Source organism: Arvicanthis niloticus, chromosome 26 (genome assembly GCF_011762505.2).
Source record: "Arvicanthis niloticus isolate mArvNil1 chromosome 26, mArvNil1.pat.X, whole genome shotgun sequence".
Classification (NCBI taxonomy): domain Eukaryota; kingdom Metazoa; phylum Chordata; class Mammalia; order Rodentia; family Muridae; genus Arvicanthis; species Arvicanthis niloticus.
In genome coordinates this window covers 11,302,820-11,321,735 of record NC_133434.1, presented here as the reverse complement: position 1 = coordinate 11,321,735, position 18,916 = coordinate 11,302,820, and the positions used below count along the sequence as shown (strand labels likewise).

Genomic DNA, 18,916 nt, shown 5'->3' with positions numbered 1-18,916 from the left:
CTAAGTCCTCTACAAGAGCAACACGTGCTCTTAGTCACTCAGCCATCTCGCCAGCCTCTGATTGTCAACTTACATTGAACAAAACTGTGTACAGTTGGAGAGACAGTGGCATTTAAGACACACAGCTTCTGCTGTCACATAGCGTATGGTGGGAAACCTGTGGGAGTTGGATTGTTTTGTTTTACACAGTGTCTCAGCAGTTAGACCTGCCTGGCCTGCTACTTTGTAGCTCCAGTTGATCTGGGACTCACCTAGATCTGTCTGCCTCTGCTCCCAAGTGCTGAATTGAGGGGAGGCAGGGCAGGAAAGAGAGAAGAGAAAGAATGTTTAGGTGTCCACAGAACTGCTGGGATCCCAGCATTTTCTTTATAAACCCAGCTAGCTGTTTCTCCTGTTCCTAGTCCCTGAGGGAGAACCTGCCATGAACTTTGCCAGTCTCATCCTTCAGCATTTATTTTTCAGTGCTGGTGCCTGAGCTCAGGGCTGTGTGGGTCTGACACAGGTGTTCAGTCACTGAACCACATTCCTAGCCTGAGCATCCACAGATACGCTACAAAAGAACATCTTATAGAATGCCTTCCTATATGATAGACTTTGGAAATGTGGGATATTGTACAGAAAGCCCTCTTAGCTAAGTACAAAGCACTGTTTGCAAGTGTAAAAGTGGTAGGAAAGCTAGCTTTGAAGTTGTATGTGCAATACCCACACTCAGGACACGGGCAGGACAGCGGGCGTGTGAGGCCAGCCTGGATAGCCGAGTGCAGTGGTTCTTAGCCCGTAGGTCATGATCATCACCCTTTGCAGAGGTCACCGAAGACCATCAGAAAACACAGATACGTACATCGTGATTCATAGCAGTAGCAAGATTATAGTTAGGAAGTAGCAATGAAGTTAATTTTATGGTTGGGGTCATTACACTATGAGGAACTGTATTAAATTAGGAAGGTTGAGAACCACTCTAACGCAGAAATAAACAAAATAGAGGTGATAGTATACAAGAAAAGAGGTTTTTTTTTTAAATTAGACCACCTCGTAAATAAACCTACAGATTAATTATTACAAATTTACAAGAGTAAGATACTAGTAAGAGGCATACTATATATGCATATATATTATATATTTGCAAAAGAGCTTTACAAGTTTATGGATCTATGCCCAGGCCCCCCTTAGTCCCTGCACAGGTGACACAGTGGGGAATTTCCCTTCTGTTTCCGCCTGGCTCGTGGTCATAGTTCATCATCTCATAATGAAGAGGAACGGAAGCTCCTAGCACATGGATTTCCTTGTAGAGCAGCAGGAGTGTTCTTGTAAAGGAGTCAGAGTCTATGAAACTGAATAGGAACCACAGTCTCCAGGCATGTTGTATCTCCTGTTCTCTAGATGTCACCCTTTGGAAGCAGTGTAGACTGAAAGGTAGTGCATTATAGGCTACTGGCACAAAAACATTGGCATATGGCCTCTGGTGTCGGGGTGAGTCCTTACTGTGGCACCATCGCTCCTGCCTCTATATACAAAGCCCTGTCTCTTGGATTTGAGAACGCTCCCTGGTATGTCGAAAGGACTGTGGCTGCCTTCTTCTGACTTGGCCTCATGGATGCTCAGTGTTTCTTTCTCTTTTCTCTGCACTCTTGTCACAGTTCAGTGGACCAGGGGAGGAGAAGCTGAAACACGCTGCTGCCACATTCTGCAGTAACCAACCTTTCGCCCTGGAAATGATCAAGTCTCGCCAGAAAAAGGATTCTCGATTCCAGACTTTTGTGCAAGTAAGTTGAGCAAGTTTTATGACCCCGATAAGTTTTGTATTAATTATAGGATAAACTTGAGGAATTCTGACTTATTCATCTGTTTTAACATTAATTTCCCCCCTCATTTATGTTTTTATTTTATGAACATGGGTGTTTTGCCTGAATATATGTTTGTGTACCAAGTAAGTGCATGGTCCTGATAGGCCATTGAATTCCCTGGGGCTGCAGTTGCAGATAGATGTCAGCTGTTGCCACATGGGTGCTGAGAATTGAATCTGGCTCCTCTGGAAGAGCAGCCAGTGCTCATAAACACTGGGCCATCTCTTCAGTCCCACGTAATATGCCAGCATTTTAAGAGCTTTATTAAATCACTGGAAGGAATAAAGCTCTTTTTGGAACGATGAATAATAAAAGTCTGTGTGACAATTGACATATTTGACATAGACATCCATGTTTCCATAGCAGTCTTAATTAGGAAGAGGCCATACTCAATTGTTCTGTGGTCTCAGCAAGCATTCTCCACTGAGCTACAGGCCTAGCCCTTTTTATAGCTTTTTGTGGTAAGGTCTTACTAAATTCCCCAGGCTTGTTGCTCTGTCTGTACCTCATGCTAGCCATGAGTTTACAGGCCTGTGCTACCAGGTGTGGCTCATACTCAGTTATGAGAAGCGTGTTGTTTAAGTTTGAGATGTTTTTTTATCAGGCTTGGGAGGATTGTGACAGTACTGGGGTAGGGATGGGAGTAGATTAGAGTCTGGAACTGTGGCCCTAGGCTGCCTCCAGCCACCTGCTGTTTTATAAATAAAGTTATTTGGACACCATGCGTCTGTTCCCTGTTGCTGCATTTAAGCAGCAGTGGCAGTCTCTGTGGTTTAAGAGTATGGCTGCAGCGTAACAGGGCCGTGGCTTAACAGGGCTGCAGTGTAACAGGGCTGCAGTGTAACAGGGCTGCGGTGTAACAGGGCTGCAGTGTAACAGGGCTGCAGTGTAACAGGGCTGCAGCGTAACAGGGCTGCAGTGTAACAGGGCTGCGGTGTAACAGGGCTGCAGTGTAACAGGGCTGCAGCGTAACAGGGCTGCAGCGTAACAGGGCTGCAGTGTAACAGGGCTGCAGCGTAACAGGGCTGCAGTGTAACAGGGCTGCAGTGTAACAGGGCTGCGGTGTAACAGGGCTGCGGTGTAACAGGGCTGCAGTGTAACAGGGCTGCAGTGTAACAGGGCTGCGGTGTAACAGGGCTGCAGTGTAACAGGGCTGCGGTGTAACAGGCCTCTCCCCTGGAGTTTGTCAAATGTACTCTAGAGTTGCAATCCTCACCTAAAGCTGTTTAAGCCAATGGCTGATTTTTTTTTTAATTAACTTATTTATTTTTTGTAAACACAAAATGAGGTCCTGCTTTCTGGCTTGTTGTTGGCCAGGAACTAGTCCTATCTCCTCAGGATACCTGTCTCTCTTCCTGTGGCCTTTGAGCGGTTGACAGAGGAGGATTTTTGCTTTTTTTCCAAGCCAGTAGGCGTGCTTTTCTCTGGTCCAGATTGCTTTCAAAGTTAGGGGCTGAGGGATGGCTGCTCAGTGGTTAAGAGCACTTTTGCTGTTCTTGCAAGGACTAGAGTTGGGATCCCAGTCACCTCTGATCAAGTTAGGCTGGGCCTCCTGTTTTTGATTAAATCAAGTGATAGTAAACTAATTATAGAATAGATTCCACCCACACTCAAGGGGATGGAATCACACATACCCAAGAATGGGAATCTTGGAGAACACCTTAAAGGTTTATATTTTTATTACATGAAGCCATGATTCATCTATCAATGCTGTTTGTTAAAACAGCAGACCCAGTTGTTTGAAAGGCTGGCCCACAGAGTTCGAAGTGTGTATTGTCACATTACATTAAGGTTTGTAGACCCTGATGCGTATAAGCTAGCATATCCAGACTAGTGATTCCTTGTATCTACTTAGAATGATGGGTTATAAGTTAGTAAATGTACTTTTTTTTTTTTTTTTAACGTTTTTTCAAGACAGGGTTTCTCTGTGCAGCCTTGGCTGTCGTCAAACAGAAGTAGGATATACATGCTTTTTCTCTCTTTTTAGAAGCATCTTTGTCTAATAACCAGGCCTCCGATACAGTAGTGTTTCTAGTAAATACATGATACACGTTTAGTAACTATTTGTCCTAATACGCTTTGTTAGTTGACTTCTTCCACTTTAATTTCAGGATGCCGAGAGTAATCCCCTGTGTCGCCGTCTTCAGCTGAAGGACATCATTCCCACCCAGATGCAGAGGCTCACTAAGTACCCGCTGCTTTTGGATAATATTGCCAAATACACAGGTACAGCATTTTGGCTGAAACAAAGTTAGGAAGTGGAGAAAAGTCTTAGTGTTCTTAAGTGTTCTTGCAAGGACCAGTGTTGGGATCCCAGCAGCCACACCCGGTGGCTCACAGCCACTGTGACCCCCAGCTCCATGAGATCTAACACCCTTCCTGGGCTCTGTGAGCACTCATATGCATAGACTCTTATGCAGACAGTGCATACATGCACTTTCTTTAAAAGTTAAGAACAAAATCCAAGAATACATCCTGCTAAATAAGCAGTCTTTCATAGCATCCTGGTACATAGACTTGACTTCTTCCAATTGTAGGGCAGACATTTCCTGAGAAGATACAGTGGCGTCTTCTGCCTGTTTGAATTGTGTCCTTTAATAGTACAGACAGAGTTTGGCCTACTGTGGTGCAAGGGCCACATTAAGGTTCCTGCCTGGTTTTTATTTCAAAATGATCTTTTAAAGACAAATATCACAGAACCAGGTTCATTATGAACTCCATATGTAGCTGAGGGTGGTCTTGAACCCCTGATCTCAGTGGTTCTCAACCTGTGGGACAAGACCTCTTTGGCAAACCTCCATATCTAAAAGTATTTACATTATGATTCATCACAGTAACAAAATTGGAGTTATGAGGTAGCAATGAAAATAACTCTATGGCTGGGGTTGTCACAATGTGAGGACCTGTATGAAAGGGTCTCAGCTTTAGGGAGGTTGAGAACCACCGTCATAGATGGTGGGATCGTGGTCATGCACCTGCATCTCACTGCCTGGTTTTGTCAGTAAGCTTCGATTGGAGACAGCACATGGAGGCCGTCTGTGTCTGTGGTTTCTGAGAGCTTTTGCACTCAGCAGCACAGCTGAATATTTGGAGCAGAGGTCATTTGAACCTACAAAGGGTAGAGTAATTGTCACCTGACCCCATAGGAAAAATGCACCCATCTTTGTTTTGGTGTCTCTCCTTGTTTGAAAAGGCTGTATGCTAGGCCAGAGAGATGTGTTATGTCTGTGGAAACACTTGTAGGAAACTCAACGAACACATCCTTATTCCAGCTTCCTCATCTCAAGGCCAGAAACGACTCAGTTTTATGCCCCAAACTCCCGATTCTTACATTTGAGACTAGGAATGCATACGGGGATCACAGACTATGGTCCTGGCATAAACGTGCCTTTACATTCTATTCTTCACGTGTCTGTCCAGTGGGGCTGTCTCACTCCAGCCCGGTGGCTGTCTGCAGTGCAGCAATGACAGCGTGTCTGTGATTCTGGTGAACTTTATCTTCCAGCCCTGCTAGTGTTGCACTTGTTCTTCCTCTGAATGTGGTCAAACTCATTCTTCAAACTTACTACACAAAAAAGACCACGTAAGAGACCCAATGGTCATAGTTATCTAGGTTATACACTGCAATTCTGGGCGTAGGAGAGGGCCCTGTTGTACAGCTTCCAGAGGCCTTCCTTGTGAGTACATAACATTGGGGGTTTAATACAAGGCATCACTCTTACATCCAGGGCTCTGTGCTGTGATTTCTTCTTTCCTTTTCGTCCTTTTAGCACTGAGACTGACTTAACAGCTTGCATATGTGAGGCCAGAACTCCATCAATTAGCTGCATTGCCATTCCCTTAAAACAATATTTTGAGCTGGAAGTGCTGGCACACACCTTTAATCCCAGCACTTGGGAGGCAGAGGCAGGGGAATGTGAGTTTGAAACCAATAGAGGGAGTTCCAGGAGAGCCAAGGATACACAGAGCAACTCTGTCTTGAAAAACAAAGCAGATATTTCGAGACAGGTCTTAGCACGTAGCTGAGGCTATAGCATGTAGCTGAGGCTAGCCACAGTTTGTGATCCTCGCCTCAGCTCTGTAAGTAGCATGCAAGCAACTCCACATTTGGCTCTTTTGTAAAAAAAAAAAAAAATTTAATGAGAATGTATGTTTTAAATTACGATGATCAGACCTGTGTAAAGACTACCTGGATAGAGACTGTACCATAGGTTTTAACATGGTATAAAAATGTTGAAAGTATTCATGTATATCTTCTTACACTCATTTGAATAAAATGAAGTTGTGTGTGTGTGTGTGTGTGCTCGTGCGCACATTTTTTCCCCTAATTTCCTGTTTCTTCCCTCTCGTAGAATGGCCTCCAGAACGGGAAAAGGTGAAGAAGGCTGCAGATCACTGTCGTCAGATCCTAAATTATGTAAATCAGGCTGTCAGGGAGGCGGAGAACAAGCAGGTGAGAAGGACAAGCGAGGTATAAGATAGCACTGGGGAGGGTTAAACGGGGTGTGTGGAACCCGAAATAACAGAGAGGATCATTATACAGTTGATGAAGGGCATTTGGTTGCTACTCACAAGTGTTCTTTGAGTCAAAGTGATGAAGCCCCAGGAGGAAATTTGTTGCTGTCTATTAAATTCAATGGCCTATGTCTGTACTTCTGTCCTGCGGCCTGGCAGTTCTGTTTGTAGTGGTTTGCTGAAGACAAGTGAAGAGGTATACCTACAAACAGACTGGCATAAGAATTTTGTGGTAGCTTTCTTCATGTCATTCTAGTCTGGAGACAGCTCAAGGATTCAGTCGGAGAGCAGGTAAAGCAATTGTGGTATACTCATGACTTAGGAGGCTGCCAGAGATAGACAGAATGGATCTAATTACCATTGTAATGACTGAAAGAAACCAGACGCGAAAGAGCACACACACATAATTTTATTTGTGTGAACTTGTAAGATACTAAACTGATTTGTGATAGGAAAATAAATAAGAAAGCCAATTGCCACCGAGGACACAGTGTAGAGATCTAGCCAGGCAGAGACGTAAGGAACCTTTCTGAGACCACGCTAATACTTCATGTCGCTACAAGAATATTGTTTGTCAGAATTCATGGAAAAATACACTTAAAATGCATGCATCTTACTGTGGGTAAAGTTTAAAAAAAAAAAAAGAAGAAGAAGAAGGGGCTGGCGAGATGTCTTAGCAGACGGAGACACCAACAACCTGGGTTCAGTTCCTAGCACCCACAGGGTGGACAGAGAGAACCAACTCTCCCACAAGCTTTCCCTGACCTCCACCTGCGGCCCCTACACATAACCATGCATATGCATGCACACTTGTGCATACACAAAACTCTAAATAGAAGCCACTGGTAAACACTGGAGTTAATGGTGTGCACTCTATAATGGTAGACATGCTACACTATTTAGTGGGGTGTGTACTTGCGAGATTATTTAGAAATGCCTGTAGAGGCAGACCCATCTGTAGGAGATGGAGGGATGCCATCTGTAACAGGCACAGTGAGCGCTGGTTGTGGCATGCTCTGTACGCATGCTTACATGCAAGAACCTTTTTGTGTTTTTGATGAGGGCAAGTGCTCAAACCCTTGGAAGCAGTTGTTTTTAGAAATTTACCAGACAGACAAATCTATACAGGTATACGGCATGCCTGATTAGACATTTATCCTATAACATATTTTTATAGGGATACAACGCACAAGACCAAAAACCTATTTTATTACTGTATCATTTGTTATTGTCAAACATTGTAAGTAACCTCAATGCCTATTAGTAAGGTGTACTTACAATTGATTCACAGAGTTTGAAGCATGACTGCTATGTGGTTATTTTAGAAAACACATCTATGTGTGTTACCATAAAGCAATCTCTGAGGTATACTGACAAACCCTACACCCAGAGAAAGAAAGAGGAATGTGTTTTAGTTTCTTAGTTTGTTTCTCTCTTGCTCTGAAAAAATGGCAAAATCAACTTGGTAAGGAAAAGATTTATTTGGCTTACATTTCCATATTGTAGTTCATCCTTGGGAAGCCCAGGCCGGAGCCTGATGGCAGGAACTGAGGCAGAGACCATGGAGGCAGCTCACTGCCTTGCTCCCCGGGGCTTGTTCAGACTGCCTTCTTATGCAGCACAGGACCACCTGCCCAGGAATGGCACTGCTTGCGGTGGTCCAGGCTCTCTCACATCAATCATTAATTAAAACAATGCCCCAGAGGCTTGCCTACAGTCTGATGGAGGCACATTCTCACCCCAGAGGCTTGCCTACAGTCTGATGGAGGCACATTCTCACCCCAGAGGCTTGCCTACAGTCTGATGGAGGCACATTCTCACCCCAGAGGCTTGCCTACAGTCTGATGGAGGCACATTCTCACCCCAGAGGCTTGCCTACAGTCTGATGGAGGCACATTCTCACCCTAGAGGCTTGCCTACAGTCTGATGGAGGCACATTCTCACCCTAGAGGCTTGCCTACAGTCTGATGGAGACATATTCTCAGTTGAGGTTCCCTCTTCCAGATGTGTCAAATTGACAAAAACAAACAAACAAACAAACAGACACCCGCCCCAGCAGTCAGAATACTGTATTTACAAATAAGAGGACTATGTACTGGAATGCTAAAGGAATGCCAACATTATCATCCTACATCTTGTTTTTAAAAGGCTGTGTATACACACAACACACAGAGAGGCTCATACACGTGTGCATTCTCTTTACATAGGATTTTCTCAAAGACACCCAAGACTTGAACGTCAAGATCACTTCTTTAGAGAAAACAGGAGAGTGTCAGGGGTGGGATGAGAATGCTTTTTATTATATACATTATGGCACCTTCTGAATTTTGTACTGTGTACATGCTTTATATGTTCAGAAAATAGGTATAAGCTTACTTAGTGGTCACCAGGTTTAATAAAAGACCAGATGGGGCAGCTGGAGAGGAAGGGGAACTAGGAAAGTGAGTTTCTCCAGCGATGAGGGGCAAGGTGTACTAAGAAGGAAGGGCTTGTTTGTCACTCTTACGTCATGATGTGATTCAGAAACATAGAGGTTAGTGATGCCCAAGTCTAACCTTGTCTCCATCCTGATTAATTTTCAGCGCTTAGAAGACTATCAGCGTCGCCTTGACACCTCCAATCTCAAGTTGTCTGAGTACCCAAATGTTGATGAGCTCAGGGTGAGAGATGGTCTAATCATAATTAAAACATAAAGGAAAATGTACTAAAGACCTGGCAGGCAATTAACATCCCAGTGGGAGCGGCCATCTTGAAGGAGGTCTGCCTGGTAGATTGTCTGCATTTGTGACCTTGTTCTGCTTGTTGAATGTCTTCTCTGTGTCAAGGGTGAATTCATATTTATTACAGGAGTAAACTGTAACTATGTGGCGGGAATTGTTTGAGGATTTGGGAACACAAGTTATTAGAATATTTTTAATTCACTCTGTACTTTTATCGTTTTGTTTACAAGAACTTTTCAGATCACTGAGTAAACATAATTTTTCTGTGACACTTTTGAAAAACATGAGGGTTGAAACCATACAGGAATAGCTAACTATTCACCAGTGCTCCTTCTGATGCCTGCACTTTAATATTAATAACCTTTTTAGGATATTAAGTTTCTATTTTTAAAAATGCCAGTTCACTGGTGGTTGTTACTTAATATCTATGTAAAATAAACTTGTATATCATACACAAGAGTTTTATCAAAAAGCACCCTAATGTGTATATTCCCTTACCTTCCAAAGAATGCGAGTTCCCCTCAGGACACTAGTGCTAAGACATTGCTCTTTTACTAACAAGTAAGTTGCTGACAGTGGCAGTGCTTGGCATTCTCATAACAAATGCTGTCCGTTCAAACTTTCCTTGGAAGGTTGGAGAAATGGTTCAGCAGGTAAGCGTGCTAGGAATTCGAAGTCTAGACTCAGAAACCCTTCAAACGTGCTTGTCCAACACACACCTGCATCCAGTTTATTGCAGCTATGGAGTGGGGATCTGCAGTGCTCTCTGTAATGCTGTTCACAAGCCAGTACTCATCTGGAGGGAGGTTTGCAGAGAGTACTCACGACTGCCTTTCTGTAAGATGCTTCTCCTTTGCAAGGTTTGGTGCAGGCTGTTTTAATGTGGACAGTTCCGTTTTCAAGACAGGTAGCAGTACTGTGGCTGCTTTTATATTAAGACTGTTCGGAAAAGACACAGTTACACTGCTGGGACTCCACTGATGAAGTATTCTTGGAAGTAATTCACGTATAATTCTTTTTACTTTGGCAGAATTTGGATTTAACAAAAAGAAAGATGATTCACGAAGGGCCGTTGGTCTGGAAGGTGAATAGAGATAAAAGCATCGGTGAGTCTGGTGCTCCTGTCGGGTGAGAGGGTGGAGAGACGAGAACAGGAGAGCCTGCGAGTGGGAAGTGCAGTCACCGTTCCGGTTTCACGTAGAGAACAGTGCTGTCCCGCAGTATCTGAACATTGTGGGAGAGCTGCTTGTGTGCTGTCAAGTATAAAGCTCGTTACATGTTCATTTAGGAACACAGCAGAAAACGGTCACGCTTCGGCCATGTTTCCATCACCTGTCCACTGGCGAGTCTCTTGAGTTTTCTGTAAGCTAGTATATCCTATAAGCTAGGTTCTTGCAGTCAGGGGGCATTATTGTTTTAATTCTTGCAGCTCTCAGATGATGCTCCCGTGAAACATAGTAAAATGAGCTATTAAAAATGAAATTTAAAGAAGGTAGTCTGCAAATCTGCTCTTTAAACTTGTCTAGGTTTTCCAGAACTAACCTCCTTTCCAGATCACTCTTCTGTGCTTACCAGTCTCTCTGCACGTGCCTGTCTAGATCTCTACACGCTGCTGCTGGAGGACATCCTTGTGCTGCTTCAGAAGCAGGACGACAGGCTGGTGCTGAGGTGCCACAGCAAGATCCTGGCCTCCACCGCCGACAGCAAGCACACCTTCAGCCCAGTCATTAAGCTGAGCACCGTGCTGGTTCGCCAGGTGGCCACAGGTGAGCGTCTGCTGCAGGCTGCGAACCTGTGCAGGAGCTCCAGCTGTGCGAGCAGCACAACCAACCAACGCACACCAGTGGTGGTGTTCTGTTCTGTTCATGTGCAGAAACTGTGAATGAAGTCTGTCTGTTGCTCAGACACTGCACTGAAATTTTATACCTCCAAATTATTCGCAACAGCAAGGTTGTCTCACTGGTTTTCTGCACTTGAAATTTTAAATACATTTACTTTGGTGTTTATTTTATGTTCAAATTGGTGATAAATACTGGGAAAGGTGTGAGTGCTTTGAGGGTAGCCCTAGTGAGATGGCTGTCATTAAAATGGTGTGTTTGTGTGTTGGAAAAAGGTGAAAATTGAAGAGGCGGGTGAATTTATTTTTTTTGTTTTAATTTAATCTTATGGATGGGTGTTTTGGCTGCATATATGTCTGTGTACCATGTGTGAGTCTGATATCGTTGGAGACCAGAAGAAGGCATCAGATTCCCTAGAACTGGAGTTAACAGAGCTACCATGTGGGTGTTGGAACCCAGGGCTCTTAACTACTGAACCATTTCTCCGGCCTTGAATTTGTTTTGTTTTTAAAATATCAGTGTAAGTTGGTAAGCTACAGTTTAACTGTATTATGGTGAGCGCCTTTATGTAACTTAATTTCATGATACCAAAATTTGCAAACTCTTTCCTTCAGTGTTTCCCAAGCATTCTTAACCATTTAGAAATACAACTATTAACCATTTAGAAATACGAAAGGAGGAGCATAGGGTCAGTAGTCTAGGTGCGTGCCTGTGTGTGCATGCCTGTGTGTGCATGCCTGTGTGTGCGTGCCTGTGTGTGCGTGCCTGTGTGTGCCTGCATGTGTTCAGATAAACGTTTTCATTTCAGAATTACAGGCTTGGACAGGGCATAGCCTTAACAGGACAGAACTTTTATGAAGTCAGTTATGTTTATTGTTTGAGAATGTCATCTATGTATAGAGTGGAAAGTTTTGGTTAGCTTCACTATCTCTCCCTGTCTCTGCTTTCCCCCCTTACCTCCTCCCTTATTTTTCTGGCCCGACTTAGTGTGCTCGCTCACACTCTCTCTCTTTCGCACTCTCTCTCTCTTTATTTCGATCCGCAGAGTCCAAGTAATTTGAACTTTGACTTGTTTTTGTTTCTAATTAAGTTCTGTGTTGACTTTTATAAACATTTATTTATTTAAGTTATAACGTAGCATACAGTAAGTTGCACAAAATTTACATTTGTAAACGATAAAGTTTTTCAAAGTGAACATAGTTTTTACCTAAATTAAGATGCAGAATATTAATACCTGCATCTGAGAGTAGTAGTAAAGTAAATTCTGTTTTCTTCTTTTCTAGATAACAAAGCTTTATTCGTCATCTCCATGTCAGATAATGGAGCCCAAATTTATGAATTGGTAGCACAGACGGTTTCTGAAAAGACGGTGTATGTATCAGATTTAATTACCTTTTTCTAATTATCCAAAGTATAAGTGTTCCACATACTTGTTTTCTTAAAATTTCAGAGTGAGTGTGTGTGTGTGTGTGTGTGTGTGTGTGTGTGTGTGTGCATGTGTGAGCAGGTACCTGCGGAAGGCAGGAGGGGGGTACCAGCTCCTGTGGAGCTGATGTTACAGGTAGTTGTGAGGTGGCTGGGTAGGTGCTGGGAACCTGAGTAGCTGCTCTCTGGAAGAGCAGCGGGTGCTCTAACCACTGAGCCATCCATTCAGCTCCCAGACTTTGTTTTATAGTAAGATTCTGAAAGACCCTGTAGAAATTAGGTACTTTCTCTTATGTTCTTTTGGGAACAGTCCTCTAAGAATTTGTTTCTGTTGAGATTGAAGTTTTCATTTTTATTTTATTCTACTGAAAGTAAATTTTATAAAGAAAACAATTTTCTGAAATTCCCAGTGACTCTTTTAAGTGGAGAATGTGCTCATGTTAGGGTTTTCTTTAAAGTGTATTTTAGAATCTCTACAAGAGGTGCGCCAAAATAAAGATGCTCTCTGGCAGCATAGGAGTTTGGGTTTGTTCTCTTCTTCATTGTGTTTACGGGGTGTCTCTGCTTTCCTCCTGGCTTCTGGATCCCTTTCCCGTCCCTGAAGCTGGCAAGACCTCATCTGCCGAATGGCTGCGTCCGTGAAGGAGCAGTCCACAAAGCCGATTCCCCTCCCGCAGCCGCCACCTTGCGAGTGAGTAGTGAGTGCCATTCCGCTCCTGTCGGGAAGACATGGGCCATTCTTTGCTTGAATGCCGTGAAATTTGGGCATCTTCTGAAGCTCAGGGATTGTTTCTTTTCTTCTTCCTTTGCTTATAGAGGAGACAACGATGAAGAAGAACCGGCCAAGTTAAAAGTGGAGCACCATCATCTTTCAGTCGCTGGTCTGCAAAGTCCAGGTGAGCTGTATGGACAAGTGTGTCTGATGTGACATATTACCTATTAAAACGAAGACCGACCAACCATGCATGTCAGCAGATGCTGCCTCTGAACCTTCCGTGTGCCAGCACAGCACTGCTCTGTGCTGTGTGCTTTCCCCAGCGGGTGATCTCTGTAGCTTATGTGGCTTACCTCTGTCCCCGACATAAATGTTCTATGTTGAAAATGAAATGTCTGTTTAGGTATAACCTACCTTTTCTGTTCCACTGAACAGACAGAGTTTTGGGATTAGAATCTCCCTTAATTTCATCAAAACCTCAGTCTCATTCACTGAATACTCCTGGCAAATCAGAGGCAGAACATCTCTTTGTGACCGCAACGCAGTTTGCAAAGGAGCAGCATGCAAATGGGACACTCAAGGAAGGCGATGGCGGGTATCCAGTCCCAGTCCCCGGTCCTCACAGGCCCATGTCAGAGGAGCGGTGGGCACTGGACGCACTGAGAAACTGTAAGTTTTTTTCGTAACTTCTGGAGACACTAAGTACCAGAGTTGTATGATGTGTTGGGAAGCCTTTAGAGAGGAAAAAGCAATGCACTGTGGGAAATACACAAAACTCTAACCTATGATTTTTTTCCCCAAGAAATTTATGGTCTACTTGGGAAGATAATAGGACCTCACTGCCACTTTTAAAACCAAATATTCCAGGAATAATAAGGCACTGTGTGTGTGTGCGTGTGTGTGTGTGCGTGTGCGTGTGTGTGTGTGTGGGGGGGGTGAGATAAATCTATCTGGGTTGGTGTGGTCCGAGAAAGGAAGCAGCAGATAGAAGCAGAAGTAGACATGCTTGTTATTGGAGAATAATTAAAATCAAAGTAAATGTGTAGAATAGAACCATTCAGACAAAAATACCAGTAGGACCAGGAGTACATACAGAAACCACAGTGTGTTCCAGGAGCAGTGAGCAGAGAGCTGGCTTGTGCACACTGGAAGCTGGGCGAGCATAGGAGACAGATTTAGAGATTAAGAAGATGGGCTGAGAAGTCTCCCTGTTGTGAATTTTAAATACCAGGTTATATCTTCCATATTTGATGGACAGGAACATCATAGAATTTTAGGAGCTGTTTTATATTACACATGCCCTACATTTTATATGGAGATTTCATATTCTTCACAACAGCTTCTAACGTGTACGTGCGCACACACGCACACACACACACACACATACCCTGCCTTTTTACTGCTTCTTTTTACTTCCCTAGCTTCTCCAGCCTGTTGGGAACCACTGTCACAGACAGGAGGATAGCGCATCTTTCAGGTATAGGGAGGTGAAGAAAGTCCAAGAATAGTTAGTTACTCCAGCTACAGAGAGAACCATGTGAGGTTTTAAAGCTTGCTTTGACGGACAAAAATGTATTAATCTGGCCGAGAGCTGCTCGGGAGTTTGGATGGAAAGAGGCTTGGAGTACCGCCCTTGCCTAGGTGGCTCTTACAGTTGTTAGGCTCACAGCTGGAAGGGTTTAGACTAGAACAAGCACTGAACAAGGAGTCGCTCCTTTCTTAGAGCAAATGACTTCTGTGGATGTTAGGGCAAAGGAAAGGGGACATCTGGTGCAGTGCTTTCCTGGGAAATAGGAGCCGCACAAACCACTGTGCTTCCCTGCCTCCATCCTGGCTGGCTTTTCTTGTACAGTGTGGACTAGGAACTCCACCTCAAAATGTCACGGTCCAGACAAGGAGTGGCAAGCTATCCCAGGGGAGAGCTAGTGGGGCGTGGAGTTTTAGGGCTGGCATTTTGGGGAGAGATTAAGGTGCTTGAAAAGGGGAAGGTTTTTTTAGACCTGAGCTCTTTATTCGAGAAGCAGAGGGTCAGCTTGTGGTGGAATCAGGAAGTTGCAGTTTTTTAAAGTCTCCGTTTTTCTGCATTCTCCTGAGGTGACAGACTTAGTGATGTCTGATAGTTTGGTCCTAGAACTGACATCACCTGAAGAAGTTTGGCATAAGACTACCCCAAGGGTAAATTGGATCTTAGTTTTAATATCCTAAAAGAAGCTATGCCATTAGTAAGGTAATTTAAACAAACAAAAACCTAATGAATACTTACTCTGGAACTTACGTATACTATTACCAAATCACTGGAATTTAAGTTTACTATACAATTTTATTGCCTTCACTATTTAGGAAAATTGTTAGAAAAAATAATGCCTATAAATAAGAGTCTGCTCTTGAGAAGCAAAGCATTTGCTGGCCGGGCTGAAGCAGAGTAAACTCTCCGTGTCAAGTGTATTTAAGTGTGTTTAGGATTCTAAGTAGGAGGCCTCTCTATTCAAAATGCATAACTCCTGCAGGGTATTTTAATGTTAACTGGTGTGTAGAAGATATATCTTTGATTGCATGTTTTAAGACAAAAATGATTGTGTAGGATTAATATTTTGGTTGTGTAGTATTAAGGTGTGAACTTAATTTTAGAGGGGATTGGAAAGTCAGCTGCCAGATTTTTCCTGGCAGTGAGGGTGTGGTAATCAGTTTCCCTCTGTTCTCCCCTCCCTGTCCTAAATCTCCAGTGGGCTTGTTGAAGCAGTTGCTGGAACAGCAGTTAGGTCTCACCGAGAAGAGCACTCAGGAAGACTGGCAATCCTTCTCAAGATGTGGGCCAGCTTCTGAAGAGGTGCAGGCAGACAGTGGCATCCCGGACTTGGAAAATGTTAAGGCTTGTCACGCCGGGGAAGGACAGGTGTCTTTTAAAACTGGAACTGGTGACGTTGCAACTTGTAACAGTCCACGGACTTCAACTGAGTCTTGTGCTGCACAGGATTCAGTGATAATGGCATCCCAAGACAGCCAGGCAAGTAACATTTTAGTAATGGACCACATGATCCTGACCCCAGAGATGCCTACTGCAGAGCCAGAAGGGGGTCTGGATGACAGTGGAGAGCACTTTTTTGATGCCCGTGAAGCACATAGTGATGATAATCCATCAGAAGGGGATGGAGCCGCTCAGAAGGAGGAGAAGGATGTTAATTTATGCATCTCAGGCAAGTGGCTTTCTCATTTTAACTTTGATTGTGATTATGTAAACTGTCTTATAGGCTGGAATGGATGTTGTTTCAGTATCTATTCAGTATCTAAGATGCGTGTGTGCGTGTTTATTTCTTTTTACAGCAAATAGTCTGTTCTTTGCCAGAAACTGTCATAGAGGCTGGGAGATTGGACAGTGAAAAATGCCAGAAACTTCATTGTTCCCAAGAAGCTTAAGTGCCCGAAGGGAAAGAGTAATGGTGACTTAAGACAGCAAGTGATGAACGTCAGACGGTCAGAAGCATTAGCGAGCAAATAAGGCCAGCTACAGCCAGGGCAGAGGTGGTGAGAGCAGACATGGAATCAGTGAGAGCAGGAACCGAAGTGCAGGGAAAGGCCATGTGGGTAGTGGTGAGCAGCGAGCACTGGCAGAGTGTTCTTCTGTAGTTAGTGCAGGGCCGGGGAAAGCAAGCGGCAGGAGCTCAGGAGAAAACGGTGTTTGGCAGGGGAGTGGTATTCAGTTGTCATGTAAGGACTCTGTCAGTGGCTGAAGCGTTGAACTCTTAAAACTCTGACTAACATGAAGTTATTTGGAAATTACTGTGAACGTTTTCTAAGGTTGGCTTTAATCTGAAGTAAACTCTGGTGGAGTTAAAACTAAACTTGGGAGTTGGTGGTTCCTCCACCATGGTAGCTTTTCCAGTTCATTCCGACCTGATTCCGGTGGCAGTGCTAATCTCATCAAACTGTCCTGTGTCACCAATAGGAAACTGTTTGCTCCTTGATGGCTTTGATGCAGTGCAGGAGAGCTCCACAGATGAGGAGGTCGCCTCCTCATTCACCCTGCAGCCTGTGACAGGCATCCCTTCTGTGGACTCCAGCTACCAGCAGCAACATTCCCCTCAGAATGCTCATTCTGAAGGGGCAGTTTCACCATTCACCCCAGAATTCCTGGTCCAGCGACGCTGGAGAGCTATGGAGGATGCTTGTTTTGAGATCCAGAGTCCCTCTTCTTGTACAGATTCACAAAGCCAAATTCTGGAGTACATTCATAAAATAGAGGCTGACCTGGAACACTTAAAGGTATGTCTCATTTCAGCCTCCGTAGCACTTTGTCCTAAGAACACAGCTGGCAGAGTGCAAGTTTGGAATGATAGAATCCTGATGTCCAAAGGTGGTCCAGGTTCTATGGCTGCCCATTTTTATTTTCTTTAACCATTAATCATGAATAGGCCTGAATCAAAGCTCGTGTTGACACTGTTTGTCCTGTGACAAATTATAAGAACAAGAAAACTAGGTTTGTAGCTAGTTAGCTGTTTTGGGGGGTTCTAAGTTTTAAGGCCCTAAATACTGGGTCAGTTGTTTTCCACCGTGCTGGGTGATGCAGATTGTGTTAGGTGGGCTTTCATGGCTGTGAGTCACAGCCAAGAGGTGCTGTGAGCTGCCATAGCCTACCAGTTACATGTGCTTCGTAAATAGTCTTGGCAGTTTCCTGGAGGCCATGACAGGTAAATGTTGACCCCCAGTGGCTTTTGTTACTGAAAACCATGATCCCAAATGGAGCTTTTGGAAATTGGTAGTGAAGGACATTACTGTGCTGGTTTTAATGAAAGGGACTCTATTTTATTTTTTTATTGAAAATAAATTATTTTCATACAATATCTTCTATCATGGTTTCCCTTCTCCCAGATTCTCCCAGATCCTTCTGACCTCACCATCTATTCAGTCCTGTGCCCTTTCTCGCTTTCTTTACTAAACATGCAAGCAAATTAAAAAAGACACACTATCTATAACAACACAAATTTAGAAACCATGTAGACGCAAGGGAATAGTGCAGTGAAGCACGGGCCCTGGTGACACAGCTGCTAGAGCTCACACTTCTCCGTGACATCATTCAGGTGGGAGATGCTGTGTCTGCGTAAGCCCGTTAGCTCAGGGCTTGTCTCCCTTAACTTTTTTTTCCACGTAATAGTTTTTTTCATTTAATTTCATGTATGTCATGATGTGGCCAGCAAGGCAGGGTATCTAGGTGGCCTCTGTGTTCATCTGTCACATGATGCCTTTCCTGGGTGACATCTGCCATGGACAGATCACCTTTGCTTGCTTCCCCAGTGTTTTGCATGGAGAGGTTACTCATTCAAAGGAAACTGGCTTCCTTCCTAGCTAACAGCATCTTAGTTATTATTATGTTCATGTTGGAATTGGCGGCCATGTGCCTTTAATAAGGAGTACTTCATTCCTGTTGTCAACTAACTTTTATTTTTCTTGTGCCATCCCCATGAAAAAACTCTGATGTTACAGAAGGTGGAGGAAAGTTACGCTCTTCTTTGCCAAAGGCTGGCTGGCTCAGCCCTCCCTGACAAGCTCTCAGGTATGTGAAATGGTAGGCTTGTCCCGACTAACAGTACACTGGATAAATAATTTATTATTCTTCAACATGAAAACCCGTGATTTTATTCCTGTCCTTAAAAAACCACTTGTTTCTAAGCTTCATGAATCAGGTTTGCTGACTCTGCTCTTCCTGCTCTCAGAAGAGCTGTGGTTGTCAGTCCCTGTGCCAACCCTCATCTCTCTTCACCTTTCCAAGCTGAGGCAGAGTGGAGGGAAGCCTGGTAAACCCTAACTCAGTGGACCCCTGTGCTGCCGCTCCCTGTGAGGAGCCCTGCTGTACTCTGCTCTCCT

The 18,916-nt window shown here is 44.0% G+C and overlaps 1 protein-coding gene across 2 annotated transcripts in view; it reads left to right on the top strand.

Annotated features, from left to right (window-relative positions):
• Arhgef12 (Rho guanine nucleotide exchange factor 12) overlaps nucleotides 1-18,916 on the top strand; it is a 128,824-nt gene that overhangs the window by 106,017 nt on the left and 3,891 nt on the right. For both annotated transcript variants that reach the window (XM_076924805.1, XM_076924804.1), the window contains 13 exons: nucleotides 1,638-1,763; nucleotides 3,956-4,070; nucleotides 6,197-6,297; nucleotides 8,942-9,019; nucleotides 10,110-10,185; nucleotides 10,678-10,845; nucleotides 12,201-12,288; nucleotides 12,947-13,033; nucleotides 13,159-13,238; nucleotides 13,493-13,726; nucleotides 15,781-16,251; nucleotides 17,001-17,317; nucleotides 18,536-18,605. In XM_076924805.1, the coding sequence (XP_076780920.1) occupies nucleotides 1,638-1,763; nucleotides 3,956-4,070; nucleotides 6,197-6,297; nucleotides 8,942-9,019; nucleotides 10,110-10,185; nucleotides 10,678-10,845; nucleotides 12,201-12,288; nucleotides 12,947-13,033; nucleotides 13,159-13,238; nucleotides 13,493-13,726; nucleotides 15,781-16,251; nucleotides 17,001-17,317; nucleotides 18,536-18,605 (2,011 nt within the window). The remainder of the gene's footprint in view (nucleotides 1-1,637; nucleotides 1,764-3,955; nucleotides 4,071-6,196; nucleotides 6,298-8,941; nucleotides 9,020-10,109; nucleotides 10,186-10,677; nucleotides 10,846-12,200; nucleotides 12,289-12,946; nucleotides 13,034-13,158; nucleotides 13,239-13,492; nucleotides 13,727-15,780; nucleotides 16,252-17,000; nucleotides 17,318-18,535; nucleotides 18,606-18,916) is intronic.